General features: G+C 37.9%; 1 protein-coding gene across 8 annotated transcripts; it reads right to left on the reverse strand.

Annotated features, from left to right (window-relative positions):
• AKR1C8 (aldo-keto reductase family 1 member C8) lies at positions 1 to 27,376 on the reverse strand. 8 transcript variants are annotated; one of them, XM_054437100.2, is made up of 11 exons: positions 27,232 to 27,268; positions 26,893 to 26,939; positions 18,012 to 18,290; positions 10,025 to 10,192; positions 9,037 to 9,153; positions 7,421 to 7,498; positions 6,473 to 6,595; positions 5,188 to 5,297; positions 4,228 to 4,393; positions 2,236 to 2,318; positions 4 to 744 (listed from the first exon to the last, which is right to left on the reverse strand). In XM_054437100.2, the coding sequence occupies exons 4-11, from the start codon at positions 10,052 to 10,054 to the stop codon at positions 702 to 704; spliced, it is 750 nt and encodes a 249-aa protein (XP_054293075.1). In that variant the 5' UTR covers positions 10,055 to 10,192; positions 18,012 to 18,290; positions 26,893 to 26,939; positions 27,232 to 27,268; the 3' UTR covers positions 4 to 701. The 8 variants fall into 8 exon arrangements, with proteins under 8 accessions (XP_054293073.1, XP_054293072.1, XP_054293075.1 ...); XM_054437101.2 differs by lacking the exon at positions 18,012 to 18,290 and adding an exon at positions 24,945 to 25,062 and having other exon boundaries at positions 27,232 to 27,250; XM_054437097.2 differs by lacking the exons at positions 18,012 to 18,290; positions 26,893 to 26,939 and having other exon boundaries at positions 3 to 744; positions 27,232 to 27,376.
• Positions 27,377 to 27,957: the final 581 nt, after the last annotated feature.

Consider the following 27,957-nt stretch of genomic DNA (forward strand, 5'->3'; position numbering starts at 1 on the left):
ACATAGGTAAATAAGTGAACATTGTGTTAGTCCATTGTCACACTGCAATAAAGGAATACCTAAGACTGGGTAACTTTCATAAAAGTTTAATTGGCTCACAGTTCTGCAGGCTGTGTAGGATGCATGGCTGGGTAAGTGTCAGGAAACTTACAGTCACAATGGAAGGCAAGGGGGAGGAGACACGTCTTCACGTGGCCAGAGCAGCAGGAAGAGAGTGAAGGGGAGATGCTACACATTTTTAAACAACCAGACTTCATGAGAACTCCCTATCACCAGAACAGCAAGGGTAAAGACTGCCCCTATGATCCAATAACCTCCCACCAGATCCCTCCTCCAATACTGGGGATTATCATTGACATATTTGGGTGGGGACACAGATCCAAACCATATCAGACATTTTGTTTAGAAAAATCATGAAGGAAAATGCACCAAACGATAAGTATTCTGTAAGGAAAGAATTACAGGTCATTTTTGTTTTGTATTCTTTTTTATTTTTCTTTTTTTTTAAATTTATGGGTATTACTTTAATAATCAGGAAAAACAAACATCTTGTTAAAGTCTTCATTTCATAAAATAAAGAAAGGAAAGGCAAGCAACCTGCAACTACAGATCCTACTTCCTACTCCTCTATCAAATACAGAAATCCTCTCTATGTCACCTAAAAGGAGGAAATTGTGGTGGTAATGTTCAATAGCTCATGGTCAATATTCTTCAGAAAATGGAAAATAAGGGTGATTAGCAGCACTGAAAGAGAAAAAATAATATTAATTTAGTAACTTTTTTCCATTCTGTCAAGAGTTTTTCTGAAGATGCACTTGGGATGGGCTAAAATTCCTGAATTTACCACTACGTCCCTACTTGCACCTCGGCACACATGGTTTAATCTATGGAGGGGATGAGATGCATTTCTAACACCCACACCTGAAAAACACAATTATGACTTACTTAAATATAATTATAAAGATACTTGTTAGTAATTAAAATTACTGTTTGTTTTCCTTTTTATTTTCATTTTTCTTTTTTATAATTTGTTCTTTTTAATTGAGTGACATTAAAGAGTACCTTCTAAGCAGTTAAATATGCCAGGAGTCATATTGACATAGGGCCACAGACATGAGTAAGACAGTGCATTCACCGTCTCATAAGGCAGATCACAGACTTATACTTAGCCTCTGGGTATAGAAAAGTTACTTCCCACATTTTCTCATTGAAAATATTTCCTTTCAGAATCTTGGTGTGGTTTTACATAAAGGAGGATTCTTCAGATCTTTTTTGGAGACTGAGTCTTTACTCTGGCAACCAAAATTGTATTTCCCCTGTTTCTAAACTGTCCTCTAAACTCCTCTCTATTTAACCTTCTCTCTCCTTAGTCCTGAGATCCTGGTAGTTGAGCAACTGGAATGTCACATTTATAAATAAACCAAAGTCAAGGGATGTTGGGTTCCCCAGAGGTGGACTTCAGGTGGACATAGATGACACTGGAGTAAGAGTCATGCCTTGAGGATCCAGAGAAACTCCAAAGGATCTTATCTTGGTAAAGGCCATTGACACCTCAGTCACTAGCATTTGAGGGTTTATTAATCTCATAATTCACTCACAATTCAGCATGGTGAGATTATACAGCTGAGGAAATGGGAGTTGTGGTAGGTAAAGAGGGCCAAGAAAGACAGAAATTTTTGCAGAAATAGTTGGTATCCTGAAGAGGGAATAACACATTAAGGCTTCCCTAGGACATAGGCACCTTTGCCTTCATGGGCACATCCTGTATTAATACTTAAATTATGTTTCCATTGCCATGATGTAAACACAAAGATAGAGCAGGATGGAGTCATTATTACATATGCATTATTATTGTATTCATTTTTCTTCTGATTTTAATATAAATTAAAGAGAACGTTATGATGGGCCCCTACAGGTTTGTAGGTCCTACACACTGAGCCTTCTAGACTCACAGGCAGTGGGCCCTGAGTGCTAGACCCAGGCACAGATAGTAAGAGCATTCAAGAATTGGATTCACAATGGTGCAGACATTGGCAGTTTCACTTACAGACACATTTCTGCTGGGTCAGAGATTGAGTCCTGGAGGAAACCTCTGGTCTGAAGGCTACAGGGCATCTCTTATTTCACCCCATGCCTGAATTTGGGCCTGTCTTCCTGATATAGGGAAGATGTGTTCCCCATTTCCCTGCATACTACAGAAAACAGCCTGTGAAAGAATCTACAAGCATCACTTACAATTGTAACTTATCATATCGGAGATTTCTGTTGAGGCCATCAATGGCTTTCATGTCCTCTGGAGTCAACTCAAAGTCAAAAATCTGAAAGGAAGAAAACACTCACATTAACCCCTCCCCAGGGCAGCAGCTTCTACATGGGAATACAAGGACTTTCCAGGAGGCAGAGGCAAGGATGGCATTGGGGGAAGCATTTTCATCCTCATCGGCTTCCAGGTGCACCTGGCCTGAGACCTCTTCCACCTGAGACCTCTTCTACCTTTCCATTCTGCCTCTTCTCCATCCCATCCCTCTCCTACTGGGTTCCACTTCTCAAAAGAAAGGTGTGCACTCATCAATCTAAAATATTTATTGAGAATTGCTTGAGGCAGAAAAAGGAAATCCTTTATTTTAAAATAGAAAATAAAGTGTGCAAAATAACTGCCACCTGGACATGTCCACACTTGGTCAGGCTTTTGTTTCCTCACTTCCCCTGGAACTTGATCCAGCCTTGGAATGAGAGAGCCTTAGAACACAGGAAACTCCCACTCAAGAATCTATTTGCCTCAGAAAAAGCATTTCTGGACAACTGTTCTACTTGCTCACCTCAGGACCCCTAAATACTGTCTATTTCCAGCTGTGTTTGCTCTTCCTTATAAAAAATGCTTACTAATTGATATTTGAAACACTTAGATCTTATGTTCAAAGAGTTCTGCATTTTTAATAAATCTCTCTTACTTAAGTCCAGAGTAGTTTTCATTGGTCAACGCATAGTCCCTGATGAGGAGCCCATTAATAGTAAAACAGGTATTTTTTGGTTAAAAAAAAAAGGCTACTTTCATTATGTGATCCAGGAGACAATTTCATGAAAGACTCAGATATCTCTATCTATCTATCTGTCTATCTATCTATCTATCTATCTATCTATCTATCTAATGTATTTATCTCTTTCTCTATATGTATCTGTCCATCTTCTTTCTATCTACCAACACATTTACCCACCACTCTTTTTAAAAATGTACTTCAGAAGTTATACGGTTGTTATGAGAGCAGGTATTAACATTTTGATTTGGATCAAAAAATAAAATGGGCATTTTTTCTTTAAGTTGTCACAATGAGATTTAGATTTACCTATTTAATTTTTCCACAAGTTAATATACTTAATCTATAACTACAATATTTTGAAATAAATACATTATATATAATGACTCAAATGTCATCTCTTATAAATATTAAACTCATAATAAAATTTGTAGCTGTCATTTTTAAATGAGAAACAGCTTACATATTTTTTCAAAATTTTTGTGGGATTCAAAACAAAATAAGTTGGAGACCTGTGATTAATATAAGATCCAGAGTGGATGTGGAGAAGGGTTTACAAAATAACTTCACTCATCAATTTCTTAGTTTGGTTAGTCTGTAAACTTATACCTAGTTTCATACCTGCTACAGTCACTGCCAGGGGAAAGGTAATAAACGATAATCCAGAAGGAGCCATTGTATTTAGGTTCTCACAGTCCAGAGAGCACACTGAAGTATTAGCAAATGATGTAAAATTAATAAACAAAAACTCACTAACAGAGTCATGCCAGGGGCTTTTGTGGTGAAAACTGGGCTGGGGTGTCCCAGTAGTTTAACAGAGCAGCTAATTTTATTTGGGTTTGATTTTAAGATACAAATAGGCATTTATAGGCAGAAAAGGTGAAGGAGAAGAATCAGGGTCCTTAAAGTTCATTACCATGTAGAAGAAATCCTGAAACGGATGAAAATAAGTGAGTTGAAATTTGCTTAGTTTCACCCAACTAGTAAGTGGCAAAGCCAAGCCTAGAGATGATAAACCTGAGGACTCTGAGTTCAGTGCTCTCTCGTCGATCCTTCCACACTGCCCTCCTCCCTTAGCACAAAGTGGAGAGAGCACAGGAATGAATGACACGTGTTGCATTCTCCCATGTAAGGGAGATCGCCCAGATCAGCGCCCATGGCTCACTCTGGAGCGACTCTGCTCAACCTGTACCTGGAAGTTCTCTTTGATTCTCTCCTGAGAGAAGCTCTTGGCCAGCACCACCACTCCCCGCTGCAGCTGGTAGCGCAGGGCGACCTGGCCTGGGCTTCGACTGTGTTTCTTGGCAATGGATTTTAAGATTGGCTCCTCCAAGAGATGTGGGCAGTCGGGATCCACCCTGTTGGGGAGGGAACAGACACAGATGTGAAGGATGCAGGATGGAAAATCTGCAGTGTGCTGCTCCTTTTCCCCAAATTCTCCAGAGAGTTGAGAGGAGTGGGCACAATACAATTTGATTTAAGACGGTCTCATAACTATTCATATGGATTCATTCATAAATGCAGTGAACTGGAAACAATAAGGCTGTCCATTAACAGGTGAATGGATAAACAAGTTATCCATACCCTGGAATAACACCCAGCAATAAAATGGAAAGAACTACAGATACTCACAACTACATGAATGCAGCTCACAGATACGGTGAAAGAAGCCAGGTGCAAACTCATGCACATGATCTCTTTCACAGGAAATTTTAGAGCACACAAAACTAATCTAAGGTGAAAAAATCAGAATAGTTTCCTAGCAATGAGAAGTTATTGTCTCAGAAGGAAAAAAAATAACTTTTTTGGGAGATAACAAGTTTGTATACCACATTAGGGGTGTGGGTTACAGAGTATGTCCATTTGCCAAAATTACACAGCATTACAGCACATGCAAATTTTACCCAAAGATCACTTTAAAATTTATTTTAGGAGTGGGGTTGGGAGTAAGTAGTCACATAGATGAAACAGGAAGGAAAGAATGTTGGTAACATTTAAGCTCAGTAGTGATACATGGGAACAAACTAAACCGTTGCTTTTTGCTTTTAATCTTTGAGCTTTTTTATAATACAATTTTTAAAACTTAGTTTTCATAGGAGTTTTTCAGCATCAGCAGAATTCCCGCCATAGGTTAACGCTTTGATATTCTTACCACTGTGGGTCTCTTTGGGATCCCAGGGCACTGTAGGCAACTAGGACAATGTCCTTGGACTTGCAGAACTCCAGGAGTTTGCTCTGGTTGAGGTAAGGGTGACATTCCACCTGTAATTTTTCAAGACAAAAAGGTGTCACAATATATGAGCAAATAACCACATGCAAATTTAAAATTGGTCTGAAGGAATGTGTAATACTACATTAATAGATATACTATACTTTTCATGTTGGTCCTTTTCCCCATGCACCTTCTGAAGCACTTTCAAATCCCATCATTTGCCATACTGATACAGTAATTTTCTTATTCCTTTTCTATTCGTGTTTGAAAATTATTAAAATACCTTGTGCCCCAATTATAGTCTCTAAAAGCCATTTTTACTGAAAGAAACCAAGATTCCTTAGAGGAAGGGCATATTCCAGTTCTGAGTGTGAAATTTTCCATTTGAGCCTAGAAGAGCTTGCACTCTATAAAGGAGAGAAGATAAGAATGACAATGATGCATGCTGCCAAAGGACCCAGGATCTTACTTGAAGAGGCTCCTGCTGGTCAAAATATGGAAATTTGAGCATCAAAAAAAATAGTAATTATGATGAATGGAAAATGACCTATTGGCTAAAATTCATAAATTCGCATGGCATTAATCAAATGAGATCAGATCTGTAGCACTAAGCTTCAATTTACAGGAAGCACAAAAGGAACATGTCAAGGTGTGTCACGTGGATCAATGAGTAAGCCATTAGTAAGTGATGTGGAAATCTTTACAGGACAAATGACTTGATTTCTTTCATAAAACCAAAACTTTCACTGGATTCCTGACACCACCCTCTCCTGGTTGTCTCCACCTGTCTGGCAGCTTCTGTTCAGTCTCCTTGCCAGTGCCTCTCTGCCTCACCCTCTCCTGTGGATTTTCCTGCCTGTTCCTTTTCATCCATGAACTTTCCCTAGGAGAACAAATCCATGTCTGTGAGTTTAGTTACCATCCATAAAGCAATGACTCCAAATATCTGTATCTCCACCTGGACCACCCCGAGCTCCAGACCAAAGCTGCCACTTCCCAACTCAGCACCTCCACATGGCTGTCTCATAAAAACTTTCACCCCCTCTGAAGAACTGTGTTCTTCCACCCCACTCAAATTGTTCTTTCTCTGGTATCTCCTATTTCTGAGAGAAAAGAACTCTCATCTACACAGAAGACATCAAAGCAGAAACTTGGAGACATGATTAAGCAGGAAGTGTGTGAAAAGCAAAAAGTCAGAGAAGGCCCCGGTGGGCTAAGGGCTCACCTGGTTGCAGGTGGGCTTGTACTTGAGCCCTGGCTTGTTGAGGATGAGTTCCAGCAGCTTGTGATTGAAATTGGACACCCCGATAGACTTGGTTAAACCTTCTTCTTTGCACTTCTCCAGGGCCTGGGGAGGAAGGATATGGGTGTAGACCTTTAGTGTAAATTTTTCTTTTCAATTGGCGTTTGACTTTGTAAATGCTGGAAATCTGTTTTAACATATATAAATATTAGACTGAATTAAACAGTTTTATCACTTGAATATACAATTTGTTAATGCATTACCTTGCTATGCATATATGTTTGTCTCCTTGATTCTATTACATGCATACTCAGAATAGCAAGTAGACATATTTGTTGTCTCCCACTTATTTCAATGGTACCCATCTGGCTTGAGACATGCAATAGTTCCTTAACAAATTATACCAGAGTCATAAGCAAAGGAGACTCTCAGGTTTTCTGTCAGTAGAGGGTTTTTTGCTACCTCTATTCTAGAATGGGAAAAAAAAAAAAAAAAAAAAAAACACGAAAAAAAAATCAATCAAATGGGTTTTTCAAGGGCAGGTTCACTGTCCTGCACCTTCCCCCCTCCTGCTGAGTCACTCCACAGCTGTCCCTCCTCCATGATGTGTTTCTATCCAAAGATAACATGCTGACTCCTTTTGTGCTTCTCTATGCTGACCCCTCTTATAGCGCTCACATCCTCAACCTGATCTCAAGGCCAAAGGTGCTTCTATGTCTACTTAGAACCTTAGAAGTTACAATTAAAATGAACTGTAGAGGCCATCTCATTCCAGTCTCTCACTTCACAGATGAGAACACAGAGGCACAGAGAAGTTCCACATCCGAGGTCAGACAACTGCTGGAGCAAAATCCCATCTCTTCTGACCCCTCCCTCCTGCAATTCCAACCTCACTACACAGTGCTGCCTGGTGTCTGCAGCAGAACATACCTCCCAAGTGTCACAAAGGTCCACAGTTTCTAAAATAATCTCCCCACTGGCATCCTTTGGCAGTAATTCTTCCCCAGGCTGGAAAATAGAAAAGAAGATAAAGAAGATAAAGAAGGACATTTTCTATGGAATTCTCCTTTCTGGTGCCTAAGGAGCTCGGCCAAACAACCTTCAAGAGTTTCAGGAGGTGGTGATTATTAACCTGAGTGTGCATTTTTGTGCCTGCATGTGCATGCATGTGTGCGTGTGTATATATATATGTGTGGGGGTATGTGTGTAAATGTGTTTGCATGTGTGCATGTGTGTGTATATATGTGTGTGGGTATGTGTGTAAATGTGTTTGTGTGTGTGTGTATATGTGTGCGGGTATGTGTGTAAAGGTGTTTGCATGTGTGTCTATATATGTGTGTGGGTATGTGTAAATGTGTTTGCATGTGTGTGTATATATGTGTGTGGGTATGTGTGTAAATGTGTTTGCATGTGTGTGTATATATGTGTGTGGGTATGCATGTAAATGTGTGTGCATGCGTGTGTGTATATGTGTGTGGGTATGCATGTAAATGTGTTTGCATGTGTGTGTGTATATGTGTGGGTATGTGTGTAAATGTGTTTGCATGCGTGTGTATGTGTGGGGGGTATGTGTGTAAATGTGTTTGCATGTGTGTGTGTATATGTGTGTGGGTATGTGTGTAAATGTGTGTGCATGTGTGTGTATATATGTGTGTGGGTATGTGTGTAAATGTGTTTGCATGTGTGTATATGTGTGTGGGTATGTGTGTAAATGTGTGTGCGTGTGTGTGTGTATATGTGTGTGGGTATGTGTGTAAATGTGTTTGCATGTGTGTGTTTGCATGCATGTGTGGATTATGTGTACATATGTGTATGTGTGTGCAAAGTCACGAGTGGAAAGAAAGATAACCTCCAGGCTCCATCCTCCACACATTCCTACTCGTCACTAAGAATGAGGTCCCTACAGTTGGAATTCATTTTGTTTCCCAAGGACAAGCTGGTGTGGAGGACAGCGCTTAATATACCTGTTCATTACTGTGTTTAGCCCCAGTTTACGCTCACCCGACTCAGAGAGTGAGGACATCAGATGTGCTCAGCCGATGTCCACTGTGATGAGAGGTTGGATCAGCAAAGCCCAAAGGAGCCCACTTGTGCCACATGCACTATCCCAGGTATCTCTCTTTTGTTGGGCTGAAAGGTACGTATGGGAGACCCTCCCACTAAAGAGGTGGGGGTTCCCATTGTATCTCTGCAGTCTGTGGTAACTCAACATTCTTGAGGATCCTAATGGCTCAGGGCCTCCATTCAGGAACACAAGCACTGAGAAATACAGGGCAATGCCCTCAACTGTCTAGGGTAGAGGAAGTGAGATCATTGAATCTGAATCCCCCTTAAGGCCGGGGGACAAGGATAGACAGAAAATCTTGATGGTAGAGTCACTCAATTGTGAAAGATACTCATGAAAGTTTTGGCAATCCTATGCACCTCACTCAAATCTGCCTCTCTCAGGAAGAACCCAGGAAACCAAGCTAGAATGAGATAATTCAGGTGCTTATAACCATGATGAAACAGTCTTGGGCATAACAAGGAAAAACGAAAAAGCTGACCTTCATAGCAAATGGTACATGAATAATGAAGAGATCTACATAGTCCAGTCCAAGTTTCTTCAGTGACCTTTCTAGGGCCGGGCGAACCAATTCTGGCCGAAGGAAAGTAGCCCAAAGCTGCAGTGACCAAAAGAAACAAAAATGGATTACAATTTCACACATTTGAGGACCAGAATTAAACTTCATGGTCAGACATTGAGATGTGAGTCTCAAAACACTGTGGTCCAAAGCTAAAAGAGCTGGGACTAAATATACGTTACTCAGTATAAATCAAGTCCTTGATGGGATACTAAGATTTCCTTGAATGATCGCTATGCAAGAAAACTGTGAGTAAAACTAATAAGGGGCAGGAAAATCAACTTCAATATATCAAGGATTGGAGGATTCATCCACCGAAATGAGTCAAGAAATGGCAGGACAGGGAGAACAGAATCTCTTGTCCTGTATAATAAATTCCTAGAAAGAATTATTCTGAGAGACCTACATTCTAAAAATAAGTTATCGATGTAAACACACACAGGGTGCATCCCTGGAGACCTCAGCTCTGTTTACATATGAAGCATGGATTTCCATCTAGGACAATTTTAGAGAGTTCAGAAAACTCAATGCTGATTTGAGAAAAAGTGTTTTCTTGTCTGGATCGCTTTTCTGATTAATATCTGACCTTACTTGCTACATCCTAAGAGCTCCTACTGAAGAACTGAAGGAGTGGACCCATAGTGGCTTGGTTAATCCGTACAACAGTTAAAGGAGACAAGTATTATTATTTCCATTTTATATATGAATACTGTCTGATGCTCAGAGACACTGAAAAACTGTGTTCTACCAGTAACATATTTCAGAGTAAGCAAGTCATTTCTGTTTCTATAATATGCCTTCATAATATTAGGAGGTAAATAAAGAATTCAACTTAGACCATATTTTCATTTCAAAATAATATATCTGAACTTATAGTCGCCTCTGGCCACTGTACACACAGAACTTTCACCTTGGTGGTGTAGAATATTTCCTCTCTCATGACAGTACCATCAGCAATCTTCTCCCAAATGGCCTGTCCAACCTCCTCCTCATTTTGGTATAAGTATGCTGAATCAATATGGCGGAAGCCTACGTCAATAGCCACTTTGGTGGCCTTGGCAGCCTGGCTTTTGGGAGTCTATAAGACAGGAGTAAAGAGTTGTTGATCTGCCCAACTCAGAGAAAATCAATGCATTTCCCCCAATAGCATTTTCACTGGCGGTTTCTGCTGGCCGCCTCCTCCAATTTTGACGACACGGGTTTCAGTGATAGACCTGTACTCTGAGGACATTGATTAAACTCCAGTATAACTTCTATTCCCAAATGAATTAGAGAAATAGGCTTCACCCTGGAGCATGGAAAAATCATGTCTCATTCCATATCAATCAACTGTAGAAATTAAATATAACATATTAGACACACCTTATACTTAGTGGATAAAATGGATAATTATGCCATTGAAAGCAACTGGCCCTGTCTGACAGCTGTTGTAAATTGACTTCTCATGTTATAGTTCTACCAAGATTAAGCACATTGTTCTGTCATTTTTAGAGCAATTCTTGCAAAGCAACCCCAAAGCTGACCCTACCTCACTGTGACCAGTGTGACACTTTAAATTCCCTTCAGTAAACTGAGTGGATGGTGAATAGTGTATTTCATGAGAAGCAAAATCTAGTCCCCATTATGACATTATGCCTCCTAAGTCTTCCCTTCTCATTTCCTAATGTGTAGAATTGAGATAAAAAAGTTAGTAAGTTACAGTGGGTTCTTGGTAAAACTTTAAACAGAGAAATGGCCTGAAAAATCAGGCTGCAGACACAGATAAGGAAACTTACACAAATCTCTGGCCCATTCGGATAAAAGACAAAGGCCCAACATAAAAACACATTTGTCCTTTATGCCTAAGACATACCAACAACTACACTAATAAGAGAACAAGACTCACTATAGATATGCCTTTGTCCCAACATAAAAACGCCTTTGTCCTTTAAGCCTAAGACATGCCCACAACTACACTAATAAGAGAACAAGACCCAACATAGAAATGCCTCTGTCCTTTTTATAACCAACAGACTTCTAGAAAGTGGTCTCTTCTCCTTTTGTGGACATGTACACTGTGGGCTACAGTGGCTTCCAGGGGACACTTATCTTTTTTGGATATACTTTTGACTGTGAGCTGAGCCTCTAAGAATCATCACTACAGCCTCTGATTGCTCCTGGGCCAAGGTCCTTGGTCAAGCTTTTACTTCAACTCTCTATCAGTCTTGGACCAAGGTCCTGGATAAAACTTTCACTTCAGTCTCTGATTGGTCCTGGGCCTAGGTCCAAGTCAAGGCTGAGTAACACTTTCTCCAAGTCCACTCAACACATTCCTTCCTTCCCAGTTCAGAACACCCCAGACCCAACCTCACAGATGACAACCCATTCAGGCCCCCTCTCTACTACAGAGAGCTTTCTTCTTTCATTTATTAAACTTTCCTTCTAGCCTTACCCTTTGTGTCCACAATTTTCTTGGTGGTAAGTCAAAAAAACTTTGGGTGATACCTCACGAGAGACTACTACATTTTTGATACATTGATGAGACTGTAACATATTTTTGGTGCACGGGTTGGGAATAGGATTCATGGGAAGGGTGAGCAGGAGCCAACCTCCAAACTCTTTACTTTCATTTCAGATTTTTTTTTCCTCTCAAGAGCAAACAAAACACTGGGGCCCTGTCAGTGAATAGGGCAGCTGCTAGCCTTACAAGACTCAGGGGACAGGCTTCCTGGAGAGGACTTTGTCCATATCCATCATCCTCAGGTGTTGGGAATGTTGATTCTGTTCCACTCCAGTTTTGTTTCATGGAAGACCTAGCTGTCATATGCAGCTGAAAAGAGGTCCTAAGACAACTGAAAGTTTCTGGCCGAGGCTACACCTCAGTGTCATCTGAAGGCTCCTGCACTAACTCCAGTTCCCAACAGCCTGTCAGGGCTTTGGCACCAGAACTTCTAGCCCTTCCTACTGCATTTTCTTTCTCTGTTTTCATGGCTATCATGTCTTCTGTTCCTTCTTTGTATACAATGTTATAGCATTTTTACAAGCTGTGGATATATTCTTATTGGGTAAACTCAGCCAGTGTTGTAGTAATCAGGAATGTAATTCAAATAGGTACTGTTTTTGTGATTCCCTAGAAACAAGGGGAATTCAACATTTCTGTCTAAATTTTCACCTAATAAAGGCCTTATTGTCCCTACTGATAGACATTCATGACACTGTATAGGGGATTATTTCACCACGAGTGAATACCCTCCTCCCTCTCCATTTAGGTTGTCTTTCCTCCATGTAAAAATTCACCACTGCCCAGTGAATTTTAACAGTTCCTTTATGAAACAAATTAGTTTTTTTCCCCACTGTGGAACATATTATAGGAACAGCCTATTAAGCCTCAAACCTCTAACTTCTGCCTGGAAAATATCTGGAGTCAGAGTTTTTACCTAACATTTCGGACCCTACACCACCACCTAGGGGATAGGGTTTTTTCTCCATGGGGAGCCTTGTCAGCCCTTTGCTCAAAACCTCTGGTTTCCCAATTCGTCTCCCTCCTGTGTCCCTCTAACAGTGATCAAACTTCATACCCCATCCGTGAACAGAAAAACACCACTTTCAACAATCAGAAAGAAACTTCCCTTGAGAAACAAATTCTAGCCTCAGTGCTGTCCCCATCAGAGGGAGGACAGCCATTCAATCCTCAGCTTCTTTTGAGACACCTGTTCTACATCCAGTTACACTGACATTTAAACAAAAAAGAGTATTTTATGTTTAATAGTCAATCAGTCGCATTCTCTAGAAATTCAATGCTTTACCAGGGCCATAGCTTGAAAAGACAATGATGGGGTTAAAACAGTCCCTTCATTAAAGGGTCTTACCCAAATCTGACTACTGTACAATGTCTCCCAGACACCTAGGGTACCTCCAGGGAGACTTATGATTAAGAAACCTAGAAAGACACAGAGCTAGTACCTCACACAGGTGAACATGACTACTCCTAAGGACTAACTTGTTCAGTGAAGGTGGCACTTGCATCCATGGGTGACTCCTATAACAGTCACTGGGACCTGGCAGATGAGAGAAAAGAGGAAAAGCGGGACACCCTTTCTATCTTTCTCTCCACCCTGGGTCACTCTAAAAAGAAGAAAGAGACTAAGGGACATCTTTTCTCCTCCCTTTTCTAGATGAGTAACAAACCATCTTCAGCCTGCACTCTTCTCAAGTGCATTCTGAAGCATTGAGATTCCTTTGACCCCGAGACTCTGAAGAAAAAAAAAATGGCCATACTGCCCAAGGTAATTTATAGAATCAATGCCATCCCCATCAAGCTACCAATGACTTTCTTCGCAGAATTGGGAAAAACTACTTTAAATTTCATATGGAACCAAAAAAGAGCCCGCATTGCCAAGTCCATCCTAAGCCAAAAGAACAAAGTTAGAGGCATCACGCTACCTGACTTCAAACTATACTACAAGGCTACAGTAACCAAAACAGCATGGTGGTGGTACCAAAACAGAGATATAGACCAATGGAACAGAACAGAGCCCTCAGAAATAATGCTGCATATCTACAACCATCTGATCTTTGACAAACCTGACAAAAACAAGAAATGGGGAAATGATTCCCTATTTAATAAATGATGCTGGGAAAACTGGCTAGCCATATGTAGAAAGCTGAAACTGGATCCCTTCCTTACACCTTATACAAAAATTAATTCAATATGGGTTAAAGATTTAAATGTTAGACCTAAAACCATAAAATCCCTAGAAGAAAACCTAGGTAATACCATTCAGGACATAGGCATGGGCAAGGACTTCATGTCTAAAACACCAAAAGCAATGGCAACAAAAGCCAAAATAGACAAATGGGATCTAATTAAACTAAAGAGCTTCTGCAAGCAAAAGAAACTACCATCAGAGTGAACAGGCAACCTACAGAATGGGAGAAAATTTTTGCAATCTACCCATCTGACAAAGGGCTAATATCCAGAATCTACAATGAACTCAAACAAATTTACAAGAAAAAAACAAACAACCCCATCAAAAAGTGGGCGAAGGATATGAACAGACACTTCTCAAAAGAAGACATTTATGCAGCCAAAACACACATGAAAAAATGCTCATCATCACTGGTCATCAGAGAAATGCAAATCAAACCCACAATGAGATACCATCTCACAGCAGTTAGAATGGCGATCATTAAAAATTCAGGAAACAACAGGTGCTGGAGAGGATGTGGAGAAATAGGAACACTTTTACACTCTTGGTGGGACTGTAAACTAGTTCAATCATTGTGGAAGTCAGTGTGGTGATTCCTCAGGGATCTAGAACTAGAAATACCATTTGACCCAGCCATCCCATTACTGGGTATATACCCAAAGGATTATAAATCATGATGTTATAAAGACACATGCACACGTATGTTTACTGTGGCACTATTCACAATAGCAAAGACTTGGAACCAAGCCAAAGGTCCAACAATGATAGACTGGATTAAGAAAATGTGGCACATATACACCATGGAATACAATGCAGCCATAAAAAATGATGAGTTCATGTCCTTTGTAGGGACATGGATGAAGCTGGAAACCATCATTCTCAGCAAACTATCACAAGGACAAAAAACCAAACACCACATGTTCTCATCCATAGGTGGGAATTGAACAATGAGAACACAGGGACACAGGAAGGGGAACATCACACGCTGGGGCTTATTTTGTGGTGAGGGGAGTGGGGAGGTATAGTATTAGGAGATATACCTAATGTTAAATGACCAGTTACTGGATGCAGCACACCAACATGGCACACGTATACATATGTAACTAACCTGCACGTTGTGCACATGTATCCTAAAACTTAAAGTATAATTTAAAAAAAAAGACAGTAAATGATTAGGTTTATCTGGTAAATTGTATAAAAAACACTGTAAAATGATACGTGATGCTAGCTAGACCTTCTTTCAGTTACATTTATGTGTGTGTTTTTATAGGAATGTTCCAAAATTGTACAAAACTCTTAGAAACCTAATATGCCATAACTCTGGTTATTATGTTGTATGCTACAGAAATAGCCAGATTTCCCTGTCAATTGCTAATTATAATGAACTTCCACCAGATTTAAAAAAAAAAAAAAAAGGACTTATATTCTTACGCACATGGCATGGCTTTCTTACCAACTCTAGGATAGACAGGCCTAGACTCCTGAGAAAAGTGTTAATTTTAATACTATCCAACAACTAGATCTTTTCTGCAGACAGGAGAGGAAATGGTCTGAGGTTTCCTATGTGCAAGCCTTCTTTGCCCTGAAAAACAACCCAGATCTTTGTAAGCATTATAAAATTGACCCCGCCCTCTTAACAGTTATATCAGACAAGCCCACAGTAGACAACTCCCCAAAGTCAGAGAAATGACCCCCCAGGAAACCCTCAAATACAACTCCCAGGTGCCCCGGCCCTTCTTGTCCCCACTTTCCAGAGCCTTTCTTGTCACATAGTCATCAATTCCTCCAGTTCTACCACCCAAACCCCAGAGTCCACTACTAACCCTACCAGAAATGCCTGAGAGTCGTGCTACCACTACAGTCTAGATTCCTTTTTCATTACAAGACCTTAACCAAATAGACGGAGACCTGGGCTAGTTATTTGATGACCCTGATAGATATATAAAGGCTTTCCAAAATCTAACTTAAGTGTTTGATCTTACATAGAGAGATGTTATGTCACTCTTAAACCAAACCCTAACTACTACTGAGAAACAGAGAGCTCTGCAGACAACAAAGAGATTCAGAGATGAAAATGTGTTTCCTGTAACGGGCTGAAAAAGAAAACCAGTAAAAAGGGGAAAGAGAATGAAAAAAGAGACAAGATCCCCATTCCCAATAACAAGAGAGACAATATCCCTTAAAAACTCTAATTAGAGTTCTAGTGATCCCATAGAGGTGTGAAAAAGAAACCATTTTCTGATGTACATATTAAAAGACTGACAAAAAATCAGAACCAAGTCTCTTAATTACTCTAAACTGTCCATGTTGAATCTAAAAACAGATGAAAATATCTCAGCCTTTATGGGAAGGCTGAGATAGACTTTAGTGAAACCCACCTCCTTATCGCCTGATTCAATCGAGGGACAATTAATCTTAAAAGACAAATTTATTACTCAGACAAGCACTGACATCAAAAGGAAACTACAAAAACAGGTCATAGGTCCAAATAACACCCTAGAGAAATTCCTCAAAGTAACTACTTTAGTCTTTGACAACAGGGACCAGGAGAAGGAGGGCCAGGAGTAGGAGAGGAAACACACACAAAAAAAGACAGAGACTCTAGGGACCACATTACAGGCCTATAAAAATCCAAGATCCCCCAGATACACCTACTAACTACTATCAGTGCGGCAAGCCAGGACACTTTAAAAAGAACTGTCAAAGCAACAAAAAGAAGTCATCTCAACCCTGTCCCTGGAGACACAGGTCACTGGGTCCAGGGCCAGTCTCCCAGAGGGTCCAACAAGACTGATGGGTCCCGGGACTCAATTCCCGTACTCTAGTGACTCAACCTGCCATCACTACCCAGGGGCCCCAGGTGATGCTAAAGATAAAAGGGAAAAAAAAGTAGATTTTGTTTAAAACTCTGAAGCCAGTCTCTCTATTCTCCTCTCCAGTTCAGGCCTCCCCTCCTCCCATAACACAACTGTTATGGGCATCTCAGGAAAGACTTTAACCTGATATTTTTCTAAACCACTTAATTCTGATAGGGGGTGTAAAAATTAAAGAAAGAGGAAAGAAACACAAAGGAAACATGAAAAGATGGCTCGCCAGTCTGGACAGACTTATTTTAGAGAAAACAAACCTGAGAGATGCCTTCTGGATGAGTTAGGTCAGAGGCTCACTCTCTTTACAGACTAAGAGTGTTTAAGGATTCACAGTGGGAGAGTTGATCAGAGCCTTGGACTCCTTCTGTGTTTCTTTGTTGTGCTTATGTGGGAGGGAGAGTTGTGTTCCTGTTCCCATACATCTTTCTGCAGCTGCAGGCATATCCCCCGAATCTGCTTTTAGCTTCCCTATCTTAGTGCACCTGAAGGGAAATAAATGTGATTAAGGCCCACTGTTTTACTGAAGCCCACTGTATGAGGGTGAAGTTTGGCAGTTACCCAAGAGACTGTTCCCCCACCTCCCCCTGTGCCTGAGCTGTGTTTTCTGTGTTTTACTGTCTGCTCTTTCTGGCTGCTTGTAGTTGGAAGAGAAGTGATTTCCTTGAAATGCATGAGGCTAGAAAGGGAGCTGCAATTTAAAGTAGCAGTGTTTGTCTGAGATGATGGTGCTCCTGTTCTATAATTCCAGACCCTATAGTTATAAAAGGACAAAGGGTAACATGTTGTTTCTGGCTACTTCCTGCTGGGGGGCGGGGGAGGGTTTCTTGGTGTTGGATTGACTGCAGGAGCAACACGGTCTGTAGATGTTTCTGGGTAGTTGTCTACGAAATAGCCATGATTCTGTCGGTTAAAAATTTTTGGAAAAGATTAAGCTGAGTAAAAACATCAGTTCTTTTTAGCAGTGTTTCTTATTAGGCCTGATTGAGACAGAAGCAACATTTTTTTCTTAATGACAGTCAGACGGGCATGTTTGGAAAGATCCATGTGTTGCTTTTTTGTTAGTAACTGTTATTCCTGCTATGAGGATAATAATTAAGCAAAATGCTACAGTAACTGAGATTATCTATCAGATACTCCATCCTGAGGGTACTACAGTATATAGTCCTACTGCAAATAGTAGAGTGAGTAAAGCAGTTCTCACAAGGGTAGCATAGTAAATAATTTCCATTAAAAAAAGTTTTAATATTTAGCTTAAAAGAAGAGGTAGAAACAATAAAAAGTATTTGGTGAGGTAGGGTTGAGGCTGAGTAAGATGAGTAATTTTCACTTAGTTACTTACTTTTTATCATTTTCAGCTTAAGATTTCTTATTTGTTTGCAGTGATATTTAGGACATTTTTGGGCTGTCAGGGGTTGCTTCCTTAGCTTTCCAGGTTTTGACTCAAGTGTGATGTATTTAGGAGATGATTCCTGTAACAGGTACTGTCTTAATTACCCTGGGTTCCATGGACTCACTAGACATGGGGGCAAAGGATTCTGGACACCCTTAGTTATTAGTTGTTGGCACCAGCAGTGAAGAGATTTCCTCCTGTGATGGTCGGGGGACTCAGAGGCAGCACCTGCTGAAACATCTAGTTTTCGGTTTACAGGACTTTAAGAAAGCATAGCTTATTCCAGAAACTTGTAGCCAGAAAAATTACAATTTAAACAGTAGAAAATAATAAAAATTAAAAAACATTACACAACACTACAATTTAACAACAGGTGTGCTATAGTTTTTGAAACATAATTTTCTCTCTTCAGTTTCCCATTTTTATTAAGACAAATTATCGTAGGATTGGTTTGCTTTAATACACTTAGCTTAATTATTTGCATACAATGCAGCAAGAATAATTATTTGTTACATAGGCCTTTTAAATTAGCTTTGATGGAACTTTGTTCCATAGAAGGAATCTGAGATAAGGCCTTTTTAAAGCCAACCCCATTCATGAATTTGTACCATTAAATGCCTATGAGTTGGTGAATTTGTCTTCTCTTGAGGTCCCAAGATAATTTAGGGTTCCTGGCCTGCTAGAAAGTGACATTCTTTACTTACCATAGATCAGAAACCCTGTACAGGGACTCTGTAGACAAAATATGAGGCTAGTTTTCTAAGGGCTTTATTGGCTTCATAAGTTAAGTTTGATTCCTTAAAGGAAAGCACACCATTCCAGCCAAAGCCTTGGTAAAATAACCAGTTTTTCCAATTGTGTCCTGTTACAAAACAAAAACAGATTCTTATTGCACTTATGCAAATAACTATATTGCCATAACTTAAGAATACTCACAGATAGTTTCCAAATTTTGGAGAAAATCAGGTAGACTGAAACAAGTATGCTCCAAATTTTGTTTACGGGAGTAAACTAAATTGTTAAAAGTTGTTAATAGCTCAAAAGAAAAATTTCTTTGACTTTGAAAAGCAAAACAAAGGATTACAATACTTTAAGCAAAACGTTAAAAAGATTAGCTTCCTAATAATTTAATTTATGCAGCTAATTCCTGTCCTGTTTGACATTAATTAACATTTTAGCTCCTTAAAAGTCCTGAACGTTTTTCCTCTATTTTGATGTTACAATCTCCAAAGTTATCAGAAACCTGCATTTAAGAGTACCTTTTAGAGCTTTATAGCTGATTATAAAACCACCTTTTGAAGAAGACCAAAACAAGGCAACAATTGCTTATGGATAACAAAAAGTTTTAAGGTAGCCATAGTTTAAGACACAATTGACAAGGATATCTGTTACCTCTGTGGCACACAATAATTTTAACATAACAATTATAATTATTACTGATAATATACACTAAGATATATGGGAATTATAGGTGTTTCCTATAACTTTGGGACACATACAATAATGTATTTATATAAATATAGCCCAAGGAAAGCTAAATACCATTTTATATTTGACAATGCTTTCTGCATGATTTTATACCAAATAAGCCAAATTTTACTTTTATATTAGTGTGCTATTAATTTTAAACTTAATTTTTAATAAAACCTTGTATACATATTTACCCAATTTTAATGTCTGAGCATAAGGTAAGATTTTTACAGACTCTTTTTAACCCTTTATAATTTTTGTTAAAGAGCAGGTTAGTGCTTTAAGAAAAACCCGTTGTGCTTTTATTTTAATGCTCAATTTACAGAAAAACTGGATGATGCCCCTTTAACCTTAGCCAATATGTTTACACACAGAATGTCCTTTACAATTAAACTTCCAAAACTTGCTTAAGCCTTTAAAACAATTCTTCAACCTTTGATTGGAAGTAAAAATCCACATTCTCATGCCTCCTTAATAATCTTTTTACCAAAAGTATATTTTACTTTTCTTACACACCTTGCACATAAACTGTTTCTCCAATAGTTTTAAATACATGTTACACTGTTAACTTTTAGCAACCTTTACTTTTGTTGAAAACCTTCGTAAGTTTGGGATTTTAATTCTATACTAGGTGTAGAGACTAGGACCCAGACAGAAGTGCAGATAAGGTCTGACTTATTCCAGCATTTAACTTCATGTGTCCTAGGTTTTACTTAGCTGCAAAGCAGGCAAGTTGTACAGCTAACAGTTATAGTGGCATTTTATAAAGCATTTAGGAGGCCTAATTACTTTTAAATTGTACAACATTTCTTGCATAAATTCCCTTTTATAAAATTTTCCATGACCTTCACAGTCAATTTCTGATATGCCTTAATTTTTTGACTTGTTGTAAACATTCCTTTCTTTAAACAACCAGGTAATTTACTTCAGGACAAGAATTTACCATGTAAGATTTTTTAAATAGAAGTTATCTTTTTTAAAATATTAAAGGTAACAGTTCTTTCCCAAAAAGAACTTCCTTCATGTCTGTGGACTAGACTGCCTAAGGCCGCAAGATTAAAAGTAAGGATATTTTATTAAATAGTTTAAGATGTAGCTATCTTCATTAAACTAATATTAATTTTTATTTATTAAAAATTACACAAGCAAAGATTATTTTGTTTGGGCTGAGTTATACTTTTGTAGCCTCTATGCCAACTTTTGATACCTTATAGTATTTGGCAGAGATAAGTATGAAATTGCTTGATTAACAAATGCAAACAAAAACGTATGCTGGCAACTCTTAAGACATTTCTAATTTTACTGTACCAGTAAGTTTCAAAGATCAAAGTCACATGAACTGAAAGGTTCCACAGCTTTAACTTTTTCCTTAAAAATATTTAAGTGCTTATTTTCCTTAGGACAATTAGAGCTCTTTTAATAGACATTGCACACATAACACATATGTAGCCACACAGACAACCAGAAGAAGATCTAGTAGTTATAAGATTTACATTTGCTAATTTCCTAATTGGATAATTGGCCTCCAGATGAGGCCCTTTAAGAACAGGGCTAGGAAAACAATTTTTAGGGCCTAATACACAAGCGTAGCTGGAAGACAAAGACAGATTTTGAGAGATACTTATTTACCTTTAATTCCAAGGGCTCCATAAGGAAAACAGAGAATTTTTCCAAAATGAGATTTGTGGCACCTTTTCTACTTTCCAAGGGAGTCCCAGGCTACCAGAAGTTATTTTAGGGTTTTTTATGCATGCGCTAACAGTGGCAAGACAGAATGGAGAAAAGTAATTCAGTTAACTGGGAAAAAAAAACCTTTTCCAGGAAAACAAGATTGATGAAGAGAAAAATATAAAAGCCTTTTGAATATACTTATAACTTTGATCGGCAACAAATCAGACATGGAGAAAGGGACATGAATGCAAACAATACCTTTAACCCCAGTCACTTCCCAGAGAGGGAGGATGGCAGACGTGGTTTTTGAATGGGTAACATGTGGAGAATGAGGAGGAGTGGGGTTTGGGACTGAAGGCTTGGAGGCAGAAGGCACCACAGGGGCAGAGGGTTAGGACAAGCGAGAAGCAGATGCAAAGGCATAAGAATACAGAGGGGGTTCATCCAAGAAGAAACTAGAAAACCTGAACATAACTATAAACAAATAGTGGTACAAACTTACACAGCCAAAAAAGACTTCAAGAAAAACTCCCCTAGAAAACCAAAAATTTGAATGTCATCTCCACAAAAAAAAAAAAAAAAAGTATATTCATTGAAAAGAGATGGCAAGGAAGTGAATATTAATGCTTGGACTGTGGGAGATGTTTTCACCTTTGGACTGTTTTGATCTTTCTAATTTTTCTACAGTTGACTTATTTTAAAACCCAGTAATGTATCTGCTAAAAAAAAAAAAAAAAAAGAAAACCAAAAAGCCAGACATACCAACAAAATGATTAAAAAAAAAAAAAAAAAAAATCCAGTCAGACTTTTGGCCTCTCTCCCTATACAAACCAATAAAAAGAATAATAAGCATCACTGTTTATATTCTCTGTAAAATTTTAATTAATGAAAAATAATTTTCTTAAAGAACACTCAACTAAAGGTTGATATCAAAACTATAGGTATATTTAAAAGGCCTTTATAGTTTTCTCTTCTTAGATCTTGTTTTTCTGGAAAAGGTTTTATTCTCAGTCAACTAAATTACTTTCCTCTACTCTGTCTTGCCACCCTTAATACATGCATAAAAGGCCCTAAGATGACTTCTGATGACCTGGGACTCCTTTGGAAATAAAAGAAAAACCATATACACACACACACAACAAATTCCATTTTGAGAGAAATCTCTGTTTTCCTTGTGGAACCTGAACACAAAGAATTAGAGACAGATAAATCCCTCTCAAAATCTATTTTTGTCTTCCAACTATACCTATTTATTAGGTCCTAGAAACTGCACATTTTCCTAGCTCTGTTCTTAAAAAAAAACTCCATCCTGAGACCAATAATCCAATTAGAAGATTGACAAACAGAAAATTTTACAACTACTAGATCTTCTTCTGTCTATATAGTCATATATATGTTAGGTATGTGATGTCTATAAAAAAAAGAACTCTAATTAATTGACCTAAAAAAAACCACCAAAGATTTTTGAAGGAAAATTAAAAATTATAATGCCTCTTAGTTCACATGACTTTAATCTTTACAAAATAAAAAGTCTTAGAAAGTATTGGTAAAATACAAATGTCTTCAAGATATAAATATGTGATATATATTATACAAGTCATATACTAAATTTACTAAATATTTTAAGATTGCAAACTACTTCTTTGGACTTTAAAAACTGTTTGACTTTCCTACCTCACAATTAATAAAACCTGAGGACATATAGAAATAACCACACCTCTAACTATACTAGAAAAAGTCAGACTTTATGGCTAATACATTACTAAAACAACTTACCAGGTTTTACACTAAAGTTAAAAATTACTAAGAATTACCATTATGATATATAATTGAGACTACTATAAATAAATTTACATACAAACTATGTAAAAACAGTAAAAAGTGTTTTTAATAAAAAATTATGAAAAGACATAAAAATATAAATTTTGCCTAGGAATAAAAGACTGTCTTAAATTAAATAAAATAAAACTGAAAGATTAAACAGGTTGTGAAAAATTATAAAAATTTTACAAAACCACTGTCTATATAAACATATTAACTAAATTAAAAAATATTACATGTTTTTTCATAAATTGAACATTGAAATAAAAACACAAGAAGGTTTTCTTAAGAAGCTAATCTACTCTAACAAAATGTATAAGGAATTATTAAAGGTTTATAAAAATCTCATCTCATGGTCAAATTGGTTAAGATTAAATAGAATTATCTATAAAGTTTCATTAAAAATTGGGATTGACATTAATAAAAAACTAATAAAAGGGTGAAATTCGACTTTCTTTTGAACAAGATTTTCATGTCATAATAAAGACTAATAAAAAGTTTTTACTTTTTCAAATTTTTGAATCATTTTAACAAAACAAATGACTTATGGTAATCTGAAATTCTGTTTCATAATATCAAGTGGCTTTAAACTTCTAGCATATTTGACAGGCTTCCCAGAATCAAACTTGAGTTTCAAGACTGTCTTCCCTGACCCCTAATGTTTAAATACTACAGAAGGCCCCTAAAACAACCCCAAAAAAGTAAACAGGATCACTTGACATATTTAAATATGTGAGACTGCCAAAATGATATTTAATCTTCCTCAAGTTATATTTCAGTAAATAATATTAATATATGTTCCAAAACCATATAAGATATCTAAGATTCTAATGTCTAAATATATACTGTCAATCATAATTAAGGTTATTGTGTTAAACTATTGTAAACCACAGAAATAACCAAATTACTTTGTCAATCATATTCTTAACTACAACTACCCTGGACATTTTGTCATTCACAGGCAATTGTTATCTTGTTTTAATCCACTTCAAAAGATTATTTATAATCAACTATAAGACTTTAACAAATACTCTCAAATACAAGTTTCTAATAACAAAAAACATGCAAAACTCACAAAAAACTAAAATGTTTATAAATATCAAACAGAACAAGAGTTAACAAAATAGACTAATAGAAAACTGAAGTAATCCTTTTTAACTTTTTACTAAAGAATTACTGATCATCATTTTCTTTTTTTCAGAGTCAAAAAAACTTTTGAAAGAACTACAACTTTTAACGATGAATAACATACACTTCTGTGAACAAAATTTAAAACTTATTTATTTATCTCTACCTGGTTCCTCTGAAATTCAGAAACTAATTATAAATATTCAAGACTTATAACAATATAATTGGTTACATCAGTACAATAAAAATCCATTTTCTTTTACAAGACACAATTTTTAAAAATGATTATTTTACCAAGACTTTGACTGGAAGGATATATTTCCCTTTGAATAATCAGACTTAACTTCCGAAACCAATAAAAACCTCTTAGAAAAACTGGCCTCATACCTTGTCTATGCAGTTCCCAAACAGGGTTCCTAACCTATGGTAAATAAAGAATGTCACTTTCTAACAGGCCCAAGAATCCCATATTCTTGGGACCTCAAAAAGAGAAAAATTGACCCAACTCATAAATATTTGAGAGTACAAACCCATGACTAGACTCAACTTTAAACTGAGGTATTATCTGAGGTTACTTATGGAATAGAATTCCATCAAAACCAATTTAAAAACCCTATATAAAATAATTATTGTAAGGCCAGGTGTTGTGGCTTATGCCTGTAATCCTAGCACTTTGGGAGGCCGAGGCAGGCAGATTGCCCGAGCTCAGGAGTTGGAGACCAGCCTGGGCAACATAGTGAAACCCTGTCTCCACTAAAACACAAAAAATTAGCCGGGTGTGGCAGCATGCACCTGTAGTCCCAGCTACTCAAGAGGCTGAGGTAGGAGAATTGCTTGAACCCAGGAGGCGGAGGTTGTAGTGAGCCGAGATCATGCCATTGCACTCCAGCCTGGGCAAGAGAGCGAGACTCTGTCTCAAAAAAAAAAAATTATTGTTACTATTCTTTATACAAATAATCAGACCAAATATGAAACTAAAATTTATTTTACAAACAACTCAGTCCTATCCTATCATGATTTGTTTTTGACAAAAATAAGAACTAGAGAGAAAAATAGTGTGTCAAACTTGCCATACATTTGTCATTAAATTCTAGTCTCACTAATTACTTTTAAATGTTTACCTACATTTTAGACTAACCCTACTTATTCTTATGAACTAACCAACAATCTCTGACTACAACGAAAAATAAAAACAGTAAAAGATAAATAATATAAAATTTAGAACAATATTCTAGTTCTGAACAATTATCCTACAAATCCTACCAGGTCATAAGAATATATAGAATACCCATAATCCAAAGGTTTCTTTATTTCAGAAAAGAAGACAAAAAAAACTAACCAAAACCAAGCTCCATACACCAAAATCTTAACAGACATAACTATAACTACCAATTATCAGGACATATCAACAACCTCAGAATTTTTAAACTATCCTTATCCCCCCTTGTTTCATTTTAATACATGTACTCTAATAGCCCAAATTATTTCTTCTCACCTAAAAACTATCAAACTCTAAATGATAATACTAATAACACCACACATAAGCATATCTTTCTTCCAAAGATCATTAAACCAACCCCAGGAAGAATTCTAACTACTGTTCCCCACATGACACCACCAGCTGACAAAAAAATAGCCAGAAAGGTCAACACCCAATCTCCCTAATGACAATTAGGGACTCCACTCCTGAGGGTAAAAATGAGAGAAAAAACTTAAACAGTTAGAGTGAGTTCTTGGTAAAACTCCTTTAAACAGAGAAACAGTCTAAAAAAAAATCAGGCTACACACAGATAAGGAAACTTACACAAACCTCCAGCTCACTCAGATAAAAAAAACAAGGCCCAACATAAAAATATTTGCCTTTGTCCTTTATGCCTAAGACATGGCAACAACTGCACTAATATGAGAACAAGAACCAACAGAGAAACACATTTGTCTTTTGTATAACCGACAGATTTCTAGGAAAGTCTCTTTTTCTTTTGTGGGCATCTACTTGGTGGGCTCCAGTGGGCTCTGGTGGGCACTTTCCTTTACTTTTACGGACATGTGGACTGTAAGATGAGCCTTTATGAATTATCATTCAGCATCTGACTGCTCCTGGGCCAAGGTCCCGGGCCAAGCTATCACTTCAACTCCTGATTAGTCCCGGACCAAGGTCCTGGACCAAACTTTCACTTTAGTCTCTGATTGGTCCCAGACCAAGGTCCCAGACCAAGTTCCCAGGACAAGCTGAGTTACACTTTCTCCAAGACCAGTCAACAAATTCTTTTCTTTCTCAGTCTATCAAAACCCTAGACCTGACCTCATAGTTAACAATCCATCCAGGCCCCCTCTCTACTCCAGAAAAACTTCCTTCTTTCACTTATTAAGCTTTCACTCCAACCTTACCCTTTGTGTCCACAATCCTTAATTTTCTCAGTCATAAGACAAAAAACTTCAGATAATCCCTCAAAATGAAAGACTACTATATTTTTAATACATTGATGAGACTGTAACAGAATCACAGTGGCTTCTTATATGGCAAAAAGTTTGGATGGTTGAAACTCTCTGGCAAAGACTTCCAGCCCCAATAACCTCACAGCAAAGCTGCCACTAAGTATTCATTTTGGCTTTTGATTCCTCCTGGGCCCTTGGCCCTTCACATTTCTAACCAAGAGTAGAGTGGCTCTGACCAGAGCAAAAGATGAGAACAGCCTGAGCTTGCATTTTTAAAATGTAACAAATTTTAATGAGTACTTACCTAGGCCAGTTGTTAAGGAATTAAATAAGATACTGCATGTAAAACACCTAAAATACATGGAAAGCATTTGATATATTAGGTAACATTGATACTTTTAATAAAGATAATATACCCACAAAATTATCAATCTCAGAATCCCCACAATCAATAACTTGCCATGCCACTTAATGCAGAAAAGATCTCTGTGACCTTGAGAGCGGCAAGTTAGAGAGAGTTAAATGGAATCCCAGATGAGCCCTTCCACGCATCCACTGTCTACCAAGTGCAGGGCTCTTGCCTGATGACTGCCCTGCAAGTACAGCTGACCTAAGAAACTTCAGCCTCCTGGGGTCCACTTACGTGTTCAGGAGCATAAGTGCCAAATCCCAGCACTGGCATGAAGTGTCCATCATTCAGCCTCACTGAATGGCCTTGCTTCAGATCCATCATCATCCCCAGCTAATCTGTCTTTCCTCCTTTTCCTCGCTGACAGCCCAGTAGGAGACAAGGCTCCTGCATTCTTTATTTGCACCAAATACAGGATGGGCGGGATGGAGATGACAGCTGCCAATGATTTCAAAATAAAGCTGGAATCAGTCCAGTGCCTTTTCTCTGATTCTTGTGTCTCTGTGGGAGTATTTTACAGGAAACTTATTCAGAAATGCTGTGAATGCCAGAGGACTTTGATTTTCTCCTCCATGTTGTTCACACTTGATTCCTTAGTTGAAAAATGAACCATGCCAATTTGTCCTTGATAAATACACTAGACTTCCTTTACAAGATGCAAAGTTATTATTAGGGTGGTCATTTCAAAACACTAATTCTACTACAGAACTGAAGTTAACTTTCTCACTTATATTTGATTGTTAATCCGTTTAAAAACAGCTTATTAGAATTCCTTGAATAAAGTTTGAGGCCTGGTGCCAGCCACGCATGTAATGAAATTCCTTAAGAACACCCACTCCTACTCCCAGTATATTTCCCTCCTGTGTCAAGCCCCACTCCATTTTCTCTGACTTGTTTCCTTGAATGTTTTGCAGAAAAAACTTGTCTGAGATCATGGATAAATTTCTATGCTCTTGCCTT

Source organism: Pongo pygmaeus, chromosome 8, assembly GCF_028885625.2.
Source record: "Pongo pygmaeus isolate AG05252 chromosome 8, NHGRI_mPonPyg2-v2.0_pri, whole genome shotgun sequence".
In the NCBI taxonomy this organism is placed as follows: domain Eukaryota; kingdom Metazoa; phylum Chordata; class Mammalia; order Primates; family Hominidae; genus Pongo; species Pongo pygmaeus.